We start from the raw sequence: 23,089 nt of genomic DNA on the forward strand, positions 1-23,089 counted from the left end.
CAAGTGCTTGACTCTTCCTTGAGGTGTACCAAGACACTAAAAATTAATGATTTTTAAGTGGTGGGGAGAAGTGACAAAGACACTGATGTGAGCTGATTATATCCTATAAAATCTGCAGTGCACAACCCCCCCTCTTTATTTTGCAAAAGTTAGGCATAAAATACACAAAGGTTTTTAACAGTTGTCTTAAAAATTTGCATTAGAAAGACACCTTACTAAAGCAATAGCGACATGGTAGGGCTGGTAAGAGACACTGACTGTATTTCAGTGTGGCGGAGAGGAAAAGACTTCGCTGAGAGGGTCAAATTAACAATTTATTTGGACTTCACTCACAGGTCCAATATGCCACTATTGCAAGTTTTATGGATACAATAGAGAAGGCACTATTGCAATTTAAGGAAAAAAAAAAAACCAAACAATTCACAGAATGCACTATTACAACCTACAAGCGATCCCGAAAATTAACAACAAAAACCACACGCGCTCTAGATATTAATACCTTAAAAGAGTGCACTTATCACGATCTTAAAGCATGCCAAATATCATATGTATGTTATTTAATCACTTACCCTCTCTCTCAGGTAAGGCCACTAAATCCCTGGGAAGTTACCTTGCACAGCGTCCTGGACAAGGGGGGAAGAATCTCCTACAGGCCAGCTGTGTCACTGGAAGACTCCCCATTTTCCTTCCCAAAACTTAGGGTTTAAATATCCTGATTACACTATCTGGAATGGTTATCTCCGGTAGTTTGATTGCCCCTTAGAGGTAGTATTGTTTATTTTGTGACACCTGGTACTCAAAGTCACTGAATAGTGGTGGGGTGTGACTCGGGGCATTTTGTTTGTTAAAGGCACCATTCGGGTATCTACAAAGTGTCATACATATTAACACTAATTTCTTTAGGCTTTTGCTCTTTGGCTGTATTTTCAATAAAAATATTTGCTCTTGTGGTAAGAGCAGGCACTAGAAGTCTGTTATGCTTTACCAAATTCTTAGCTGATACCAGCCTCTGCCATACAGTTCCCGCCCATTTAGTTGACAGGAAAGATGAGTTTTTTCCTCAATGTGAAACTGGGCTGTGGCATCTGCTTCTCTGCATTCGGTTCACAAGTCTTTCTGCTCACCTCTTGATTCACTGCTGTCAGGATGGTGAGAATATCTTCTCCACTGCAAAAACACAGGTATGTTTTCTATTAGGGAGGCTGTTAACATCAGAAAAATTACCACATTCTCATGTATCTTGATCTACACCAGTACTAATGGCTCCTGTCTTAAAAAGGCTTCAAAGCAGTTGGCTAAGCTGCTTTGAAAAATCTGCACAGTATTGCTCTGCCCTATATTATTGTTTTCGCTTGAGCAAGCACTCACACTGCGTATCATCTACCTCTGCATCCAAATCAAACGCCTGTCATTCAGAAGGAAAATACACGTGTTGCCAAGAAGCAGCTTAAGGAACCATAGTTACCGAGGACAGCTGTAGTCCAAGTGCTGGCACAATGCCTGTATGTACCAGGTCCCCCGCGTCGGGCTTCTGAAGGAAACGTGATCTGGCAGGGTAGCCATGCCCAAGAGGAAGTCTGCCTCTGCGGGGATGCAGTCGAGCTGAAATCTTGCATCTGTTTCTACAGAAGAATCTTGCTCTCCAGAATCTGTTTCGACGGTCACACCTTTCTGGTAAGCATCACCTTGGCAGGCCTGAATAAAAAAGACTTTTGGCTTTCCAGTAAGTGAGCGGCAATTCTGTCCAGTGAAAGAAACGGTCAGTTCCTGGATAGGTACTTCCTGCCCATCAACACCATATATAATGCCTTTTTTCCCATGAGACAGGATACAGCAAACAAAACAGTCTCTGTCCTTGTGGTCTTTGCACTGGTAGATGTTCACAATCTTACGGATTTCCTCTGCAGTGAGGTTTCTACATTCTTCTATTTCAAAATGAAGCTTGCTAAAAACTCTTTTCAGAGCCGCTGGAAAGTAAACAGAAGGGGAATTGGAGCCGTTTCATTATATGAAAGTTGGAATCTGCAATTGCAAATTGCATTTCTAGAGATGAACAATCTTTTGTTTTAATTCTGTTGCACTACTATCCAGGTAGTTACATTCCTGCTCTGAAAATAATCTAGTAGTCTAATTAGTAATCATATCTCTACGGAATTCCCTTAACTCTCATTAAAAGGCTTGCTTGCAATCTTGCTGTTTAGTATTGCCTCTGTCCGGAAAGCATGCAGAACTATTAAGAAAGCTGTATCTCTTTCCCCCACGCACTTTACAGCCAGTCCCTTGACTGACAAGGTGTTGAACAGTGCAGTTGCTTTACCCAGGAGCAGAGGGCACTGCCCACTTGGGTAGTACCTGTGTAACAGGAAGAGAAACCTTGCACTCTGACTCTTTAATTAAACTGGAGTTCAAAAGTTTAATTCAATCAGGGAAGGCCCATCGATGGATTTTATCTCTTGGCATAGACAGTGCAAATACACCAATATCCCAGAGCCTAGGACCTGCAATGAGCTATGCTGCTGCTGCTGCAGGACAGCCTGCTAAAATCAGGACCCCTGAATAGCAAGGTAAAATTAAGTCCCTAAATTCCAGCATCCTTCCTGCCCTTTTTTTAAAGTTGTATGTATGTTAAACAACTAACACCCAGTTCTGGTTCAGTAGCAAATCTGTTTCTGATTCTGCATATTTCAGAAGTAGTAAGCATAAGGGTGACACAAAGCTAGCCTAGCTTGTAAAGTCCAGCCTGAGGTTGCTGTAAACTCAGTAAAACAGCAAAATGCTAGTGAATTGTTCTGAGTCAGACAGTAAAAACTTGACAAATGGATTAGGGTTTGTCAGCATAGGAAACAGAGCTGACTCAGCCACTACAACAAAAGTATCCGAGGAGGGGAAGATTGAAATTCAGACCTTTAGTACAGAAGAATAAATTAGGTTTCTATTTTTGAAGATACACAAACTCATTTTAATATTCACTGTACCTGCATCCACATCTGTCCCATTCCGATCATTTAAGCGTTTGGGTTCCGGCACTGCTTCCCTGGCTTTTGCAAAACTGTGATTATTCAGGATCAGGCACATTCCACGGGGTCGGCTAGTCATTTTGTAAGCTTCGAGCTGATGAAAAGAAAGAATATTGGTGAAATTACTACACTCTCCTCCAGGTGCCCTTGCTAGTGGCACAGCAGGGCAACCAACCAGCTGGCTTTCTCTCTAGGTGGCTCTCCCTGTACAGCTTTGCCCCAGGACCTGGCAATGCACTGCCCCACCACCTTTGGGAGTCTGTGCACAGCATGACAGCCCGCCACAGACCCACAGCATCATGCTCAGCCCACACTGGGTGCTGCGCTCACCCGCTTCTTGCCCAGCCATCTGCCAACTGCGTATTTCCTGCTATAATAAACTCGGTCCATCTCGCTACCCTTGCAAACGTTCTGAAGTTTTAACACTGCAGTAGCTGCTGCCTGTGACTTAGTTTCAGAATGAAGGATGTTGGAGTGGTGCATTTTCCTTTTTCTAGACGGTGCTTTTAACAGTTGGGTTCACATAATAACTGTTCACCTCATGGAGGGATGATCTAAGACAAAATGATGATGTTTCTAAGAAACAAACTGCCTTACCTGGGAAGATTCATTCCAACTGCCAGGAGAATCAGGTGACACAGACGACGCCAGCCAAGTGGCACGGGCTGAATATAGACGAAAAAGTTTAAGTATAGAATGTAGCACTAGAGAAAGGAGAGAAGCTCTGTTCCTATTCTCTATCTCCACATGTACCTCCCTGGGTAAAACTGTTCTCTGAAAACACTGAATTGTGGCCAAATGGCTGTTCCTGTTAGCTATAAACCACTAGATAATCAATTTAAAGGAAGTAAAATGTAGTGTTATCAGTTAGTAAGTAACTGGATACTTGGCCACTTTTTAGAAAGGCACCCGTGTAAAGAACTGAGATGCAAGTGGTGTAGAGAGTCCAAAAGCTGAAGAAGAGTGAAAAACCTTAGCATTAATTTTTTGAGAGTTTCCATTACCTTCAGGGCCTCCTGTGCTGCCCCTCTGTTCCTCTGTGATGAGCATCTCTTCTTTACCTGAAAAGCAGTCATTATTAGTCCTGTATGATATCTATATGTGACTCAAGAGTAACTATGGGAAAGAGGCCTTTTTGTTTTGTTTTACCAAATAGGCTTAATTCATACTCTTCAATTCTCTTCAACAGGCTGATGTTAATTCCTGCACAGAGACGCTTCAGCATACTTAGGTTGTCTTCTCCCAAAATCCCCTTCTTCTCCATCTCAATGAAAACGTCGAGCATTGTCTGGGTAATCAGAGAGGTAGTTTGTTCTTAGGGCACATCCATGCTGCCACTGGGAGGGACGCTGCAGCATGTGCATGTGCACCTAAGCTTTAATGTACTGACAGCACATGCGACCCAGAGTCAGTCCAGCTGACTGGTAGCTCAGTTGAGACCTCAGCTGAGTCAATTAAACCTAGTTCAACAAACCCTATAAGTACTGTAAGTACAAATATGTTTTCAAAACATACTCATTTCCCTCCTGCAGCTCTGAGACACCAAGATCTAGTAAGATCTAATACAGAACTAATGGTGATCATACAGGAATATATAATGTCGTTTTTAATGACTGCTTTCATTCATTTGACTTCCAGTGTCTATCTTGTGCACTTAACTGAAACACAAGAATCACTGTAGTCACCATCTTGAGCAATGGCAAAAATAGGTGTAACCATGCAAGTATGGTGTAGAGATTGCTCTGATGCAAAAGGGGACCCAAGGGACAGGAGCTCTTGCCAAACAGTGAGTGGTCACCCCAACAGAACAGCTATCACTAGGTGTTCAGTAGCAGCTATCACTGCTATCACTAGCAGACAGTCTCTCTAAGAAAAGTGGGGAACTGTTACAAGAGTTTTCATTAGACAGAACAAAGTACCCAGCAGTCAGAACTGCAGGCTGAGATAGTCTAAGAGCAGCTGGATCTACTGCAGGGCTATTTATAAACTCCAGGCTCTTGGGCATTAGCCTTGGTAAAGATCTGCTGCTTAGATTTGTATTTTCTAAGTTTGGAAATAAAAAGAACAAAAGCATAAAGTAATAGCCACAGTGGGTGATTTTATGTGTTTTATAATGGCTTAGAAAGCAGCCAAAAGAAAATCAGTTGGGCAAGATGAGAGAATGTGCTCATCAGTCTTCCATTGATCAAAGCCACTGAGTCCCTTAAGCCCCATATGCTGCATGGACACGAAGGGCCTCTGTGCCTGGTGCAGGGCTGGCCCACACTCTCTGCACTAGGACACTGCTGCAAAAGCTGCACACAGACAAGTCGCATACGTACCAGAGAGCCTACAATCCCTTTCCAGGTGCACCACTTTTCTTATGGTGTCTTCACCATAAGAAGAGTGACACCATAAGAAGAGTGACACTCATTCCCCTCATAGCAACCCAAATGCATCTAGGAATTATTATAATAATTAAAAAAAAATAATTAAAGAAATTCTTACAGTCTTAGGGTTTAGCCTGCATTTTGGTAATTCTTTCCCCAACAGAAACTTGAAAGAATTCAGCTCATCTTCGGTGATGTCTTCTGACAGCTGAAAGAGCAGGTATCTAGAAAGAGACGTGGAGGACACTGTTTTGTCGTGTTCCCAAGCATGTCCCTTAGCACAATTTAACACCGTACTGCTGAACTGCCCCCTTCACCCCCCTCCCTCCCTTTTTTTTCCTTTTTAAATTGTGGGGGACGTCAGTCCCCGAACAGCCTGAAGCCAAACCATCTTCAGCTGCGATTAAAAAGATCTCTGTTTTCCTAAAATCAAAACCACGCTGAAACTTTCTGGAGGACAGAGACTCACAGGCAGCCGCTGCTCTCACCACCCGGGCAGGGAGGCCCTCCGGGGCTCGCCAGTGTTTCAGAGAGGCGCGCCTTTAGTTTCCTCCCTTCTACGGGACAGAAATTTCAACTTTCCGTATGGCTTGTACCCGCTTTCCCTTGGAAGGTGCTTGTGTGCTTCCAAACCTTAGCCTGGTGTTCAAATGGTCGGCCAAAGCCCGGGCCGAGCACGGGAGAAGGGCAGCCGCCGCCGGGAGGGAGCTGCCGGGTGAGGCGAGGCGAGGCCCGGCCCGGCCGCCCGCTGACCCCGCGCCGCCGGCCGCTCACCTGTAGGCTGACACCTTCGCCCTGCCTGGGATCTGAAGCTCCCTCGCCATCTCCTCTCGGCTGGAGCCCAGATGGACGGCCAGGAGGTCGATCCGACTGATCCGGTAGAGCAGCTCCTTCAGGAAGGAGAGGTTCCCCGCCTCGATCATGCCTTTCTCCTTCAGCGCTTCGAAGAAGTCCTGTGCCTTCTGGATGGCTTCCAGCTTCCTCATGGGGACGTGCTCCAGGCTGAGGAACTTCAGAGCCGCCAGCTCGGCCTCGCCCAGCTCCTCGCTGACCACCAGCAGCCGCTGCCTCGGGAGCTCCATGGCGGCGCCGGCGCGGGGAAGGCGCAGGGCGCTTCCCGCCGCGCTTCCGCCGGGCAGGAGGCGGCGCCGGGGCCCCTGGGAGTTGTAGTTCCCTCTGGATAGCTGACTTAAACAAACAAACAAGCCAACAAACCCCACAGACTTAACTTAAAACCCGTGCGTCTGACAGAGAGGACTTCTCTCAGGCGCATTTTAGCCTCCCCCCTCCCCGTTCACAGTGGTGAAGCACTGACTATTCCCGAGTCCATTCTTGGGAAAACTGAACCGAGGGGTGCAGGTCAAAAGGTCTCCCTCTGCCCCGGCTTTGCCCACAGTCACCTCTCTCTAGTTTAAAGGCATCACAATTCATTGCCATTTTAATACACACAGAAAGAAGCTCATACATAAGGTCACTGACTCTACTTCCTCCCTGCGAGCTTTTTGGGGCTGCTGGCAGGCAACCTCGCATGCCCAATACGGGTGTTCAGCCCCCTACCCTAACAGCCACCGGCCACGGAACCAGCTCCCTTCCCAGCCCTCCCAGATCGGCTGAAGACCCTTCTAGCAACAGGAGCAGGCTCGCAGGAGCACTGCGCGATGGCGTAAGACCCTGGGACAGCGCACCACCTCTGACACACCTTCTGGTGCAGCACTCTCGGTAGATGGTATTTCACAACAGGAGGGAAGATATTTTACCAGTTGGCATTTCATCCTTATGAAAACGAACATTAACACCTTGTTGCTCACCTTGAGCAGGAAAACCACCCTCAAAGCATCCACACTCTCCAAATAAAGAGTGTTCTTGCTAGGCACTGATTTAAAACCAGAGTCCCTTCCCCACAAAAAAAACAAACAAACAAAAAAAAAAACCAAGAAAAAAAAAACAGTTTGACCATATATTAAGCAGAAATCTGTACATCGTTATCATAGAAGTGGCGTATCAACGTTCAAAACCCTACACAAGATATTTGATTACTGAATGTGTCACAAGTTCGTTCAAAGGTGGAAGTAATCTGAATATGGCAAGACACTTTTTGACTGCCCATGAGCTAACACACCCTCAAGTCATGTTAAAACAAGCTCTTCCTAATGAAGGAGGTATGGATCCTTCTCTTTGCACTGATATGCCTGGACAACTCAGGCCTAAACACAAAGTGGCTCCACAAATATAAACCTAATGTAAAAGACCTAGGCCAAGCTGAGAAGACATGTCCAGAATAACGTTCCACCTAGCTAGAAATGTATTACCCTTGGCACCCACAAGAGCCAGCCACATTCGAGGCCTGGGGAATTCCTGTGGTTGTCAATAACAGAACAGATACAGTGACGAGAAAAGGCACAGTTGAAGACAGGACACACAGAAATGAGTATCTGGGGATTCCCAAAGATCTCAACTATATTTTTTAGCGCATTGCACAGGAGTCACTGCAGATTAAACACGCCATTCTATGTTCATAATTTGACACAGCTCTAGTTGAAAAGAGGCAGATCTGAACAATTTCAGACCAAATGTGCCCATGTTAGTTAGGGGTCAGAATAAAAAGTGTAACCAGCAAGGGCTGAACACCCAATATCTCTGGCAAAAAATCTAGCTCTGGACACCCTGCTACATAGATTAATCTCCTAAATGGTGTGTATTTTGTTTCCACTTCTCCCTGGGCTTCAAGATTTCCTGCAGGAGATCTTACAGATCGCAGACATAGCCAACAGTTCAACTAATCAAAACTTTGCAGTACCTGAATTTTGCACCACTTTGAGAACTAAGAGTGAACCTTTATATAGGTGGTAGGAAAACATATACTTACAGCAGCCCGTGCAATGGGAGAAGCTGTCAGCGATCTGAACACGAGCAGGCTCCTTACACGTACCACTGACCCATCCCAAGAGCAGCACGTTAACAAGTCACCCCAAAACAATTACAGTGGAGAGAATGACAAACTTCCCATAAAAGGTGGGCATAAACAGCTCTCTGGGAAACTGATGTTAAACTGAACGAATAGGTGGCAAGATGTAAATGGCTGGGCAGTGACTCACACCACCAAGGAACGTTATTTCCGCCTCTGCAGCTAACAGTCCTCCCCAACTCTTCTAAGCATTTCCCTTTTCAAACAGTATCACTCTGATCTTGCCTGCTTTCAGTTTAAGCCTGCAGAACTTCAACTGACCAACTTTGCTTTCCTACCAACCTTCGGACTCCACTTTCTGGTGGTAGCGCTTCTGCTGGCTGAAAATAAAACATGGAATTGAGTGCCAGAATTGTTTCGTAATAGCATTTGCCCTCCCAGACAGGAGTGGAAGAAAAGGGAGGACAGGCAAAGTAACTATAGCTGCAGGTCCTTCAGAGAGGAAGGGCAATTGCCCCTCACTATTCTCCAACTTGTGCTACAGAGGGAAAAAAAAGTTCAAAACGGCAGATCTGACTTCCTTCTTACCTCTTAGTTCTGTGGGAGGGCCATAAATACATGCAAGAGCATATCAGCCACCCTGCCGCAGTCCTGTATGAGCATACTTTGCTCAGAACCATGAAACTGAAAGTGTATTTTCTCCTTCCTTGATCACTGCATGAGCCACATACAAATTCACAGCACAGCTACTTCCTGCAGTCCTTCAGAGGATTTTGACAGAGTTTTCCCTCCATTCTAGTAGGTCTTCATCAGCAGGCAATAATGTTAGCTATGGAGGTGGCCTGATTTTAACAGGCAGAACAAAATACCATGCCAATTTAATGACAGGGTGTGACTGCAGCACCACCTCCCCCCAGCTCAGCGAAGTAGGGCAAAAATCCCATGATCTCAGGGAAGAACGTATTGTAAAGAAAGCTCAGCTTACCTCAACATCAGGGAGACTGGAGGGTAACCTTCGTTTTAGAGAAGACAGCTGCACCTGTGCATCATCGGGTTCCCCAAGACAATTAACAAAGAATAATGCCTTCCTGAGCTATCCAGACCATCATGGGGGTGTGAATATGTGGCTCAGCCCAACATGAAAGTATAAAAACTGGACAACTGATAAAACATTTAAACTTTGAAAAGAGCAATGGGCTTCAGCTGGCTTCAACCACATGTACCATTGTGACTCTGAGGATGCCCAATGTCACGATGGTGAGCATACAGAGATGGGTAATGAGAACCATGTTTGTATTGTGATTCAACTGAATATTGCAATCGCTCAATCATGCTTGCATTGTGATTTCAGTGTGTTGCTGTATCACTCTACTAAATCAAAATTCCATGAAGCACCAAATAAGTAAATTTGATATCCAATTCCTCCTCATGTGGAATATATGAAAAAACTTGGTCTGAGTATTGAACTTTGGCACAGAGAATTACAAAAAAACAGACATGCTGTAGATTCACAACTTCACTACAGGAGCAGCTGACACCTTCCAGGAAGTTTCTCCCAGAGGAAGCAGTTATTTCGTCTAAGCTATATTTCCTTATCATAAAACAACATTCACAAGTCTAATTACTAACTTCATATCAGGGTCTTATTTATGAAAACATTATAAAAATGTAAGTAAATTGTTGCCACATTTCCTGAATGGTTAACCAAACATCAGCCACAGAATTCTATCATACCTGGTAACACCTTCTGGTAACTTGCCACAAACAGCACTCTCATTTATGTAGTGCTTGTAATGTCTGTCATTTATGAAATGTGTGGACAGAGCTGGCATTCTCCCTTTTACTTGGAAGGTGAAAAAGGGTAAGGGGAGTAAAATGCAACTGCCAACACATTGTGTGGAATTAGAAAAAAAAAGTTTTGCTTCAAGAACACAAGCATGACTGAATAAAGAACCCCTGCTTTATGGCAAGGCATGGATTTCCAAAAAATACAAACTAAAAAAAGAAGTTACAAAGTGTCTGAGATCCATTCTTTATGCTGTTACAAACTCAAAAAGAATGTAGCCATTGGAATCCCATACAGCTCCCACACACCACCCTAAACATTGCTGAGGATGCAAGGTAAGAACAGCCTCACTGGCATCAGCTGCCATTATCATGGAAGTCCTGAATTTAAACTTATTCTTTCCTACCATCTCTCCGGCTGCTAATGAAGGGATATCAATATGCTACCCCTCAGAGTGACTGCCATCAAATACTTCAAGGAGAGCAAAATAACTCCTTCTGCTGAAGTAAAAAGTCTTTGTCATGCTGACCGTCCCTCAGTCAGCTCATCCAAAAGACAAACACACCACAAACAAGGTCATATGAAAACCAAGACTATTTATTAAAACAGAACCAAGAGTCCACAGGAGCTAGAGCCAGCTGCCAGGAAGAGAAGGCATTTCGGATTAGTGGATCCAATGGCATGGGACCTGCCTTCCAGTGGTCAACAGCCATTCAAAACAGACTGTTCCCTAACAGCTCTGAAAAAATCACAACTAGAACCCTTACTATTAAAAAGAACCTAAACAGTGGTGCTGTTTAGCCAAGTAAATGAATAAGATAAAGCGAAACAAATATCTGGAGGAAAAGAATCAAACTTGTATTATCATAATCATCTTTTTTTGGTCCTTATGGACAGGGATGTTATTTTCTATGAAAAATTACACAGCTTCCAGAGACAGCCTTCTGTCTCTTCTGGGTAAATCAGTTACAATCTTACATGTGCTCCCTGGGAAGGGGTCTAGCATTCTGAATCTGTCTGTTCTTTTCTTCAGTTTTCAGGGACTTATAACAACTCAGACAGAAATGGGACTTCCACTGGCATTTCCAGTAATTCTTAAAAATCACACTACTTGTAAGGGCTTTCTCACTTGAAACCCAGACTGAACGGACTCTGCAGGGCAGAAAGTCAGATCTGTACTCCTCCACGGCCTTACCAGACTGTTACAGATCCAGGTGCCAGCAGACTGATTAAACATGGGAATTAGAAAATTGAGGTCCTATGGCCCCTTGAAGGACTGAGGCTAACTACAGAGATCCAGATAATTTCTCTTGCAAATTCTCTTCCCTGTAGAATTCCATTCCAGATGTCATTCCTAATGGAGTGTATTCTTATTTTTCTACTTTCCAATTGACTGAGATTGTGGAATTTGGAAGATCAATTGCTTCCGTAGGGTTGATGTTATCTTTGGCATCTGCTTCCATCCATTTAAGACTCTTCCTCCCACTTCCTTGTTCACTTCTGTCAGGATGGTTATGAGGTCCTTGCGGCTTGAACAAAAATGAAGAAAAGTTACATTGAAATACATGGTACTTGCAGCTAGTCCAAGGAGTTGATCTATGTTTGCTCCAGTAAAGTGGTATGTCAGGGAATGCTAGTACCTTCCTCTCACCCTGTCTGTCACTGAAATTGCAGGCTCCATTGTGTAACCACTGAATTCGGTATTTTTGGGGGAATACAACCAACCTTCCTGTAGCATTGCTTTACCAGCAAAGGCAGTCCCCTACTTTGGTTATAGGCAGAAGAGCGCACTAAAATGAAACAGAACCAAACCTATGCATTCTCCAAGCCCTTTTCTGGAAACTATGAGAAAGTGATGCTTGAAGAGAAATTCTATTTTCTAAATCAAGTTTATGATGGAGACGGGAGGGAGGGAACAATGAAAATTATGACTAAAGAACAGTGATTTTATTGTCTGTGTACTCACTCAACAAATTTGCCTCTCATCAGCTGTCACTGGCACAAAAATCATTTATCAGTCAAAAAATGTTAAAAAACATGCACACCCTAGTTTATATATTAATGTTCCAGTGTTACAACCTTGATTCTGTCACAGGCAAACTTGGGGAAGTCACTTGTACTTAGAAGTGTAAGAAGTGTTCTTCTTCTGTAGAAGAATAGCAATGTCCAATTCCAGAATAATTACTGTTCTGCACTGCCCTACAGGTGAAAAGCATTATACAGCACAAATGCAAAACACTGATGTTTCAGCACAGCATGCTTAAGTATGTAAGTCTGCAATAGCCCAAATGTACATGGATTAAAAATAGTACTTACAGCGGGCAAAGCAACTCCATCTTCTTACAGAGGCATTGAATGTAAATACTGCCAGTCTCTGGACAGCGGTAGCACTCGTAGTCTTCCACTGTAGCCGTGCCGACGAGAATATCAGCCTGATCAGGAATGGAAGTCAGAGGGGTAGCATCCGTCTCAAGATGTCCAGAAAAGTCTTCTTTTACTGTGACAGCTGGATGACGTACAGAGCCTTGGCAAGCCTGGATGAAAAACAGCTTGGGTTTGCCAGCAAGAGAAGGACAATTAGATCCACTGAAGCAGGAGAGTAAATCTTTAATATTTACAAGCTCATGATCAGCGCCTTGTATTTTGTCTTTTTCACCATGGGAAAATATGAAGCAAACAAAACAGTCCATGTTACTATGATCTTTTTTGCTGTATCCTTTAAGTTCAGCATACATTTGCTTTGCTTCTAGATTCCTGTGCTCAACTGTCTCAAACTGAAGCCACTGAAAGACCCTCTTCACAGCCTCTGGGAAAAAAAGTCAGAAGGCACTTGTTAAACATAGTGACAAGGAAGATGCTGAAACATCAGTGTCCGTGTAGTAGAACAGATACTAGCAGAAGTGTTTAGATCCCACCAATAAACTCACCTGACTGACTCTTAGATTGCCGAACCTAGTTAGAAAAACTCAAATGCCTAATTTTATTTTTTTCAAATACAACTGGGTTAAGCATCACACTATATAAAACAAAAGCAGGTTTCATATTATCTGACTAATCAGTACAAATGAGTGAAATTCACAAAGCAGCAAAATTACTGTTTTAAAGCAAGCTTTAACTGCACATTGCATAGTAATCTCAGATGCTTAAGAACAACACTTAGAAAGTTAAGGAGGTACCTCTTTAGAATGACAAATTCTGCCACTCTTAGTTGAAGTAGGTCCCTCATTCCGTGAGAATGATCAATGTAGCAAGAAGGAAGAGGGCGTTTATCTTTTAAGATAAACTTCTGTTTATCTTAAAGGTGACTCTTGCAGGAAGTCAGGCTTTAAGGTAATTTACAAAGCAGTAGCATTCATTTGATCATTAAAGAGAATTTAAGGACTTAAAAACATTACTCCATGATAGCCAAGAATTAGAAACAATCAAAAAGTGAGAAGGTGGAACAGTAATCTTCACTATTTGGTAGATATGACCAATTAAGATGATGCTTTTTACCTAGAACAGAAAGTGGTTCCTTCTTTAAGCCATCAGCTAAAGTGTTGGAAGTGGCATATTGCCAGTTTCTACAGTGACTGTTATTACCGTTACTCTCGGGGCAAAGGAGCTCAGTGGACATGATTCTTCTTCACAGGAAAGATTAGATAGTTCTTTCAGATAATTATATCAGAGAAAAAAACAAACCAGTAATTGGATTAAAAAACTACTTACCTCCATCTTTCAATGTTCCTTCTCTGACTTCACGTGGATTTTTAAAAATGTGGTTGTTAAGAATCACACAGTAACCATGGGGGTTATTTTTCATCTTATATGATTCCACAAGCTGTAGAAACAAAGAAAGCAGATAAGAAAGCCGCGACAAGCATACAAAAGAGAAATATGCTATACACAGATTGCTGGCCCTTCATGTACAAGTGCAAAAAAATCATGAGGGTCAAGAAACAAGAAAGAAAAAGCCTAAGGATACAAGCTAGCTACAGGGGAGAGGAATCTGCTTTGTTTCCCTGAACCCCTCCTCCTCTGTCTCTGTGGTTAGGATATGATTTTGGCATGGGAGAAAGTGTATATCCAGAAACACAAATTTCTACATGCAGAGGAAAAGTTCCTGCACCATATCATTCCCTCTGAGAGTCCTTGTGGGTTTCTAGTGAGGTAGCAGTTTCTGTTGTTCCCTTCCCATCTGTCCAAGAGTATACTGGCCAGGGCTTTAATGTCTCAGTTTCCATTATCGTTAAGATTGGTTTTCTTCACACAACAGCTACTTCTTCATTTCTTGCCTAAAAGGCTGCTGACAGCCAGGTCCTCAAAAAGGAATAAGGCCTCGTCTTGTTTTGAAAATAGGAATTGTTCTGAGGCTTACATATAAAGACAGAACTCTTCCCTTTCAGCTTTTCCACCTGCTTAGTCTTAAGAATTTATGCCACCTCACCCCTCCCCCGGAGTTGGATAAATACTTTAAAGGTAATCTTGAGGTATGCCTCACCAGGTGTGGTGTCTCTCCTTCTGCTCCTTGTCCTGATGGATGCACAGACACAGGCACTGGACAGTGGAGTTTTTCCTTAGAATCATCTTCTAAGAGGGAGAAGATAAACAGAACATTTTAGAACTAAAAAGATAAATCTTCCACTGTGCATATTTCAACACTCATAAAAAACAGTACGAGGCATGAAGTGGAGGGTGGTTTTCACATCACTGAGGCACCATCCTTTTGTAGAGCTGGGCCAAGCAGGCTTCCAGTTTCGCAGACTGCTGGTTATTGAAGCTGTGCAGAGCTGTGCTCCATTTCTTCTCTGCTCTTTTACTGGTAGCAAGATCCAGATAATAAAAGGCTGAATGTGAGTAGTCAACCCAGGCAAGCCATTTACTAGCATCTCCACTATGGGATATGCAAGTGAAAGAGGAGATCCATTTTTGTACAGTGGTACATTATAGCTAGTTCATTTACTTCTGTGGCCATTGTCTTTTTCCAGAGAAATTGACTGTTTGGGTGGACACACCAAGGATGCAAAATACCAGCATAATGAAAGCAACCAAACACTTCTTTGAATACAGCTGCCTGAAATCATCAAACCCATGACTGTAGCCAAGGAAATAAATCACAGTACCCCTTTTACAAGTTACACAGATATGTTTAAATGGTAATTGTCAGGGCAACAAGATCTTTAAGACATGCTCTTTTTCTAATTATCAAGGGGGACACAATAATAACAATACTACTAAAAAGCCATTCCCTTGACACTTACACTAGCTCACACTAGGCACCCTTGGCAATTTTATTCTGCTCTTTTAGAGACACAAGCACAGGTCAGCAGCACAAAAACATGCTGGGGAAACTAGCTGGTATCTCTGCAGGGACCTACATAAGCTGTACAGATGTGTCTAAGGAAACACACATCCCGAGTCATCCAAAAGACAGTTCTGGGGAAAAATTTAATAGGTCTCAGTTGTTGTTGGTTAATGTATCATTTCCCAAAGAGTAAGGCCCAGCTGTGGTGTCACAAGTCACCACCTCAGTTGCAACAGCTCAGATATACTGAAGTCCTTGAAATTTCACAGCTGGTACAGAAAGCTAATGGTTACACTTTAGCCAAATACCTGGTCTCCTGGGACTTTTCCTTTGACTTAAGAGCGAACAGCCTGGCTAACAGGAAATAAAGCTGACAAGTTTCCCCAAGGCAACTGTCACTTCCAGTCCCTTTCAAGACTAAAAAAGTATCCTGGTCCAAAACCAGCACTGCACTGTTTCCGGAAGAGAAAAATTGCATTTAAGGCAAAGAGGAGGGAAAAGTAGACCATTTACAAGGCACAGAATGTATTTCAAGGAGATACAAGTAGGTATGATGGGATAATGAAGTAGCAGAAAACTTCAGAAACCACAGATACCAAAAGCTCCTCTGCCTGTCCTAGGATACTGTAAGGTCTGTCTCTTACCTCTGGATTCTTGACTTGCCAAGGATGGAGCCACAAAAATCACAAAAACCACCTCATCTCTCCTCTTAAACAGCAGATTAAATAATTTACCTTTTTTTTTTTCTTCATAGATATCAATTTGTTTCTTTACATCAGCTCTAAATCCCTTTAATATATCTTTCAGCACTGCCAGGTCGTCTTCTTTAATTATCTCATTTCTTTCCATTTCCAGTAAGACCTTCAACATTGACTGGTAAAACAAAAACACAAAACCCAAACTCACAGAGTGACCTTCAATAACTGCAGTATCGGGCACTTCTGAATAGAGCAGAAGACAACATCCTCATTCCCAGATACAGTGCAGCTAAAGACCAATTTCTTTTTCCTCCAAAGCTCAGTAAAACAAGGGCCAGGATGCAATGCAACTGAAGAAACAGATCACTAAGGTAAAGACAGGTTTATTAGAAATTGCCTATGGCTAGGTTATCCTGCTGTGTTGCAAAGCACTGATGTGGATAACACCATGGCATCCTGTTGTGTCCCTGTGTTCAAAGGAAGTACAGTTAAGTCATTTGGCTGTGCCATTTTACATTTTCTATTACAGAAAGGGTGTTCGGGGCTAATTTTGTTTTTTAAAGCTCCATAGTCCACCAAGTTGGAGGTAAATATGCTAATTTTCCTATAGGTGTCACAATACAAATAGGAGACTTAATAATATCTTCTTAATAATATCAAACATTTTAATAGCACGTTCATTATTTACAATCCAAGTATTAAACTAGTTCATCAAACCTTTTAATACTTTTGCCAGGAAGTTAACAAAATGCTGTTACCCCAAATTACAATAAAGAAGAAAATGTACCCAATGGCACACAAAAATTTGTGGTTGAACTCACATTAGAACTAGATTTTCTGTCCCCAAAACATTGTTTCTCTTCCAGCAAATATCACTCTTCCTAGGTACAGCATATGTACAAATGTCTTATAAATGCCAAGCAAAGACGAAAGGAAGGGCATAATGGATTTTGCAAGAAGAAAAGATTAGGGAGACAGGTAGTGGAGAGAAAGTAGGAACAGGAGAACAAAAAAGGGCACAGAAAAGATACAAAGAGATAAAAAAGGGTCCATTCTTTCACACAGCAACTATCAGCTAACATCCCAATTCTTTCAACAACAGATTTTAGTGAGAGCAGACTGCTTTCTCTTTTCTCTCTTCTTACAAGAACTAGCAGACTCTGAACTAGCCTTGCAAGAAACTTATCAAGATCACTTTGCATACAGCATTATCCTGGAGCTTGTTCTTTGGCATTTCTTTTTGAAGCAGGAACTTCACGCACTTGACATCTTCTGGAGTCAAGTCCTCTGCAATTCTATATAGCAGTTGCCTGGCAATAAAGAATAGACTGATTAAGGAAGTTATGAGACATAAACAAACACCGCAATTACACATTTGAACTGCAAAATGTAAAACTCACAATGGCAGGTAGTCATGCTATAATAAATGCAACGATGTCGGGATATTCATAAGACAACGGTGCAGCCAGAAAACAAGACAATACACAACAGAACTGTTGGACATTTTACATGCAAAGATTTACTACTTCTGTGCTTACCTGTAGGCTGACACCTTTGCCCTGCCTGAGATCTGAAGCTCCCTCGCCATCTCCTCTCGGCTGGAGCCCAGATGGGCAGCCAGGAGGTCCATTCGATTGATCCGGTAGAGCAGCTCTTTCAGGAAGGAGAGGTTCCCTGCCTCGATCATTCCTTTCTCCTGCAGCACTTTGAAGAAGGCCTTGGGATCCTGGATGGCTTCCAGCTTCCCCGTGGGGATGTACTCCCGGCTGAGGAACTTCAGAGCTGCCAGTTCATCTGCGACCAAAGCCTCAGAAATGTCAAAAAGGAGTTTGTGGAAGTCTGCACTCATTTCACGTCAGGATTTGGATCTGAACACAAACAGAAGTTGATTTCATTTGTCAGTAACAACAGTGCAACAACATGTTTATAAAAGGCATCACATCATGAGAATAGCCCAAAATAAATACATGCAATCAAAAGCACTTCAGCAGAGAGAGGCTGTCTTGCCATCATAGCTTTGATGCTTGGCTCTTTCATTTCTCTCAACTTAATATAAAAAACTCTGTACTACCTGAAATTGACAGAGAAAGTAATGGATTTTTCTTGCTTCCTGTGGTATGTCTAGCCAGTGGGAAGTACCAATGCACAGGATGTACAATCCTGACAGGCTGCTGCTGTTTCAGTTGTTTTGGGGTTTTGGTTTTTGGTTTTGTTTTTTTTTTTGAGGTTTGATCCCATTTAGGGGCAAGATCCGCTTACCAGTCTGAAATACAGACTATGTAGTAAATAAGAGTGCCAGGTTTTATACCATAACGAAGATAAAGGTTTTACATCATCACAAACATGAGTCCACGTGAGTATAACTCTTCCAAGCTATCTGGTTTCTCCAATTTTTATACACTGCTTCTGACCCTGCTCAGCATAGCCAAAGCACGCCTTCCTGTTTTGGATTATCTGCATCAAGTAAAACTAAGTTCCCATCTTTCAATCAATTTATAATATTCAAATCAAATACAATTCATGTCAACCCTTTTAAAAAGACCAGGAAAATTCTCATCAAACTAGTTCTGTTCCACTGAGCATCAAATACCACCTCCCTTCTCCACCACTTCTTCCATTGGCTTTAGAAATATTAAACTTGGCTTACGGATCCAACTTTTGAGTACAAGAGACAGAAAATACCAAATGCAAACCTTCCAACTATCTCACTCTGACATTTCAAAGACCTGCCTTCAGTGCCTCTCTGGTAAGAGAGCTATTTGCCACTTTATTCTGTCTGCTGTGGATCTAAGACACCTAAGAATTTCTGAAGAGAAACTCTATAGAAATGCATTCAGTAGAGGTCTCTTGTCCCACTGAACTCACTGGGAGACAGAAAAATTGGCAATAGCAAATCAAAACTTGCCACTCCTGCACCACTGGAATATTAGGCAATCCATTTTAATGTTACTGCTACTGCAAATGTTTCAATACCAGGGCTAGTAACTCCAAGGTAGCCCAGCTGACTAACTGAATTAGTAGTACTGTAAATATTTAAAAAAAAAAAAAAAAAAAAAAAGCAGACAATTGTATTTCCCTCTCCTCCAAGGACCACTCTACATCAAAGCAGCTTTTTGTGACATGCCCTTGGTCAGCATTCTGTTAGCAAGAGTGAACATACAACTGAATCTTGAACCTTTGTCTATCAAAAAACCTGATAAAACAGCTAAACATGCATTGTGATGCAGTATATACAATTCATGCTCTGCCCCAAATACTGTTTTCTTTAAATCTATTCAAACTGAACTTTTAAACAGACTAGAATCCTTACCATTCAGCCCCTATCACCACAAAACCACCAGTATCTGAATGAATCATATGCGCTTAACCCCACGATTCAATGAGCTCAGTTCTGACTGTGTATTTTTATAGCCACACAGGAAAGAGTATTTTCTTGATAGCTAGTTATGAAGGTATCTTCTTTCTCACATAAGTCATGCCTTTTGTTTAAAATATAAGGTATGTGCTTATAAAAGTAAGTCTTTCTGATAAAGGAAATTTTCGTTTTTATTTCTCAAAGGCTGTAAGTTTCAAACCCACAAAATTATTGCAATTTGAACAGATGTGCCACCAAACACTATAGTTAAGCCTGTCTGTAAATACAGGGAGCACACTAAAACAATGTTTAACTGTCTGTCTTTTTCTCCCACTTTGCTAAATTAAAGACACAACTGATACAATAAGCAATCTGTTTTATTATAATAATAATTAATAATAAACCCACTAAATAATAATACCATTAATTTTACACCACTTACATGGGAGAACAGGCTCATGGACTGATAGAACAACTCTGAAAAAAGTGAGACAGCCATAGCCTCTAAAGTTCCAGGAAAAGTACTGCCTTTTGTACTATGGTCTATTTGTTTATGTATTTGTCACATGACTTACAAGAAATATGTTATAACAAAGTAATAAGCTGTGGTCATAATGCAGTGGTTCCCTACTCCACCTATCATGGTTCTAATTTCATAAAATTAATTATTACAGTGCTTGTGAGAAAAATTGATGAACAAGCCCCAAAAGTAACCAGGTTTTGCTTTTAAGCGGACACACTAAGCAGTGCAGCCGGGACTTCCTAGTATACAGCACAGCTCAGTATATTTGCTCCCATACATAAATCTTAATTAAAAGACAATGAAGGAAGGGTGAATTAATTATATCTTCCCATTTAAAAATACTTCAGTGCTACTGTCCTGCTGTGTCACCAGATTCTCCATGACTTCACCTCCTTTCTCTGAAGCCCCTCTCCAACTCACCAGGTCCTCCACAACTTAACCTCCTTTCTCTGAAGCCCCTCGCCAACTCACCAGATCCTCCACAACTTAACCTCCTTTCTCTGAAGCCCCTCGCCAACTCACCAGATCCTCCACAACTTAACCTCCTTTCTCTGAAGCCCCTCTCCAACTCACCAGATCCTCCACAACTTAACCTCCTTTCTCTGAAGTCCCTCTCCAACTCACCGTAGTACTTTTAACATGCACTTTCATGGAAGGTTATTTCCAAAATTAAAAAAAGGTCAACTATCAGCACCAAATTCAGGAGCAGTACTTGGTGAATACAGGAATGGAATAGTTAAACATTCCTGTGAAAGTATTTACATACTGAAAGTATGTATTGAAAGGAAATACTTCCCCATTTACAAGAGAATCTAAACAATAATTAACTTTTGGTGTTTTCATCCTTTTGAAGTACAGACCTCTGCCTTCAATGGTAAGTTTCTCAGTATGATCTGCTGGTCACCAGTATCTTCCTTGCTGTTCATATATTTCCTGCTGCAATCAGTACAGCTACCAGACTCTCTGAAGCTTGCGAAGTCAACATTATGAAGAGAGACAGTTAAGAGAGCTGAAATTAGTTTAAATTTTGCAATGAAAACAATCATTCATCGATTTCAACCTATCTAACTTTATAAACTCAAAATTGTAACATACCCCTCGATGGAATGAGACATACAAATTCCTTCCAAAAGGCACAGCTAGCAACGGTTCAGAAAACCCGTCTGACTCGTTTCCTTTATCCAAAGGCTGGGAGAACACAGAGGGACACCACAAGCACCATCTGATCTTCAGGTCCAAAATGGTTCTGTCTCCGTATCATCCTATGCCTCAGCGTCTCTCTCCCTGCATCAGTTCCTCTGTCTTAACTGAATCAAGACTCCAGTTACATTTTGAAACAGGAAGCAGGCTGTGATCAGCACTCTGTGAAAAATATTTGCGGACAAGACCAAACCCAGGTTGGCTCTTTCCAGATAAGAGGCTTCTCCCATCATGCAGCAGTCTCAAGGTCCAGCCCTCCTGGCACTGTTCTTCCTCTTTGTCTTTACTGTTTCACTTCTTATTTCTTCCTCTCTCGCCCTTCCCCAAAATGTTCCTGTCCTTTTGTTAATTAACAGTCTCTCCAATTTCCCTGCATCCTGGTTTTGTCCCTCTGGCTTCCTCTAGAACTGTCTCAGTGACCCAATCTATTCCTTGCACAGCAGGCTGCCAAAATCCTGGCAATACCGACGACTCAGCAACTGTAGTGACTGTGGTCTCTACTGGCAAAACCAGGATACACAGCTTCGGCACGAACACTGACAAATGGGACACATGGGATACCAAAGACTTGTGGTTGTTACAAATCCCACTAAGATCATCATCTTCCCAAGATACCAACTTCCCCAACAGAAACACTGTTTTTACACTAGTTCCACTTAAATCTGTCTAAACAAGGCGTTCTGGTTCTGGCGGGGACAGGGTTAGTTTTCAACATGAGGCTGGGACGGATGCAGCTGGGAGGAGCAGGAGTCGCTGCTGGGGAGCTGGCTTGGCTTTCAGTGTTCCCGCCTGGGCAGGCTGGGCTTTCCTGGATCCGGTCAGTGAGCGGTACATCGTGTTTGTATATTCCTTTATCAGTACTATTGTTGGTGTTTTCCTCTTTCCTTGCCTGTAGTGTTAAACTGCCTTTATCTCAACCCACAAGTTTTGCCTTTTTCTTCCGATTCTCACCCCATCCTGCCGCATACTGAAGGTGTACAGTGTGGACAGCAAGGAGCAATGAATACTTAAGTTGTATAAAAACCACACGCTCTTCCTCATGACTTTCAAACTGATATCTTACAATCTACTGTGGGAGATCATGCAAGAAATACACCGCAGGTCATGCAGAAATGTCCAACAACCTTGCCAAATGGCAGCTGTGGTTATAGCGCTAAGCCTACCCTGCCTTTGGGCTTGTGCTGAGAGTACCACTGCGTGCACCCTGCAGCGTGCAGACGTATAAACACAACGCTCAACACACACAAGCAGTGTAAATCATGGTAGCATAAACTGTTTGAGCAAACCTTATCATAAGCGAGGGAGACTTTACCAGTCTTTTATAGTTCACAAGTGTGGATGCCTCTCCCCAGGGAACTCAAGGCAGAAGTCAGCTTAGACTCTTCTGACTGCCTTTACCTACTGATGATTTAACTGGAGATTACCCAGGAAGAAGACTCTACAGAGAAAGCAAGATAACATGTTGATGTTCTCTGTCTACCATACTTAAAAATGAGAGCAAGATCCCACAAAATCAGATCAAAATTGTTGTTAGTGTCTATTCTGTATTGATAAAAACTCAATTGTTACTTAAACAGAGACAAGAGCGTGCCAAGTCTGAACACTAATTGTGAGCCAGAAACTTCATGATTCTATTACAGTATGTTATATATTCTACTAACAAACAAAACATTTTCTATCTATCTGTGGCACAAATGTGACTTCAAGTGTGGCAGCCATAATAACTCAGAAGACTCAAAATGTGATGGGTCACACAACTATCAATCATCATGATAAAAAGTGACCATTATGTTTTGGCAAACTGGCTGCATTTCAATGCTCTGTATGATGTAAAACTCCCCTCATAGAAATTCTGGACAGTGCAAGCTAAAAATTGCGTCCAACAGCACTAAACAGTACTCTCAAATCTTCACCCTAACTTATGGCTAGTAATCATATATAACAATCAGTGT

The 23,089-nt window shown here is 42.3% G+C and overlaps 1 protein-coding gene across 7 annotated transcripts; it reads right to left on the bottom strand.

Moving 5' to 3' along the window:
* Nucleotides 1-301: 301 nt before the first annotated feature.
* Nucleotides 302-23,087, bottom strand: CASP8 (caspase 8). 7 transcript variants are annotated; one of them, XM_063340806.1, is made up of 9 exons: nt 8,880-8,986; nt 6,161-6,574; nt 5,505-5,610; nt 4,167-4,305; nt 4,022-4,078; nt 3,615-3,682; nt 2,976-3,111; nt 1,466-1,967; nt 302-1,167 (listed from the first exon to the last, which is right to left on the bottom strand). In XM_063340806.1, the coding sequence occupies exons 1-9, from the start codon at nt 8,969-8,971 to the stop codon at nt 1,032-1,034; spliced, it is 1,650 nt and encodes a 549-aa protein (XP_063196876.1). In that variant the 5' UTR covers nt 8,972-8,986; the 3' UTR covers nt 302-1,031. The 7 variants fall into 7 exon arrangements, with proteins under 7 accessions (XP_063196876.1, XP_063196877.1, XP_063196883.1 ...); XM_063340807.1 differs by lacking the exon at nt 8,880-8,986 and adding an exon at nt 8,253-8,654; XM_063340808.1 differs by lacking the exons at nt 302-1,167; nt 1,466-1,967; nt 2,976-3,111; ... (4 more) ...; nt 6,161-6,574; nt 8,880-8,986 and adding exons at nt 10,654-11,606; nt 12,394-12,883; nt 13,786-13,897; ... (4 more) ...; nt 20,798-20,906; nt 21,033-23,087.
* Nucleotides 23,088-23,089: the final 2 nt, after the last annotated feature.

The sequence above is a fragment of the Chroicocephalus ridibundus genome, chromosome 7, assembly GCF_963924245.1.
Source record: "Chroicocephalus ridibundus chromosome 7, bChrRid1.1, whole genome shotgun sequence".
Taxonomy (NCBI): Eukaryota; Metazoa; Chordata; class Aves; order Charadriiformes; family Laridae; genus Chroicocephalus; species Chroicocephalus ridibundus.

Coding starts and splice junctions, on each gene's coding strand:
- CASP8 (XM_063340806.1), bottom strand. CDS start 8,971: ATGGTTCTGAGCAAAGTATGCTCATACAGGACTGCGGCAGGGTGGCTG. Junction 4,079..4,166: donor GTATGAATTAAGCCTATTTG/GTAAAACAAAAC, acceptor ACTGCTTTTCAG/GTAAAGAAGAGATGCTCATC. Junction 3,683..4,021: donor CAGCACAGGAGGCCCTGAAG/GTAATGGAAACT, acceptor GTCTATATTCAG/CCCGTGCCACTTGGCTGGCG.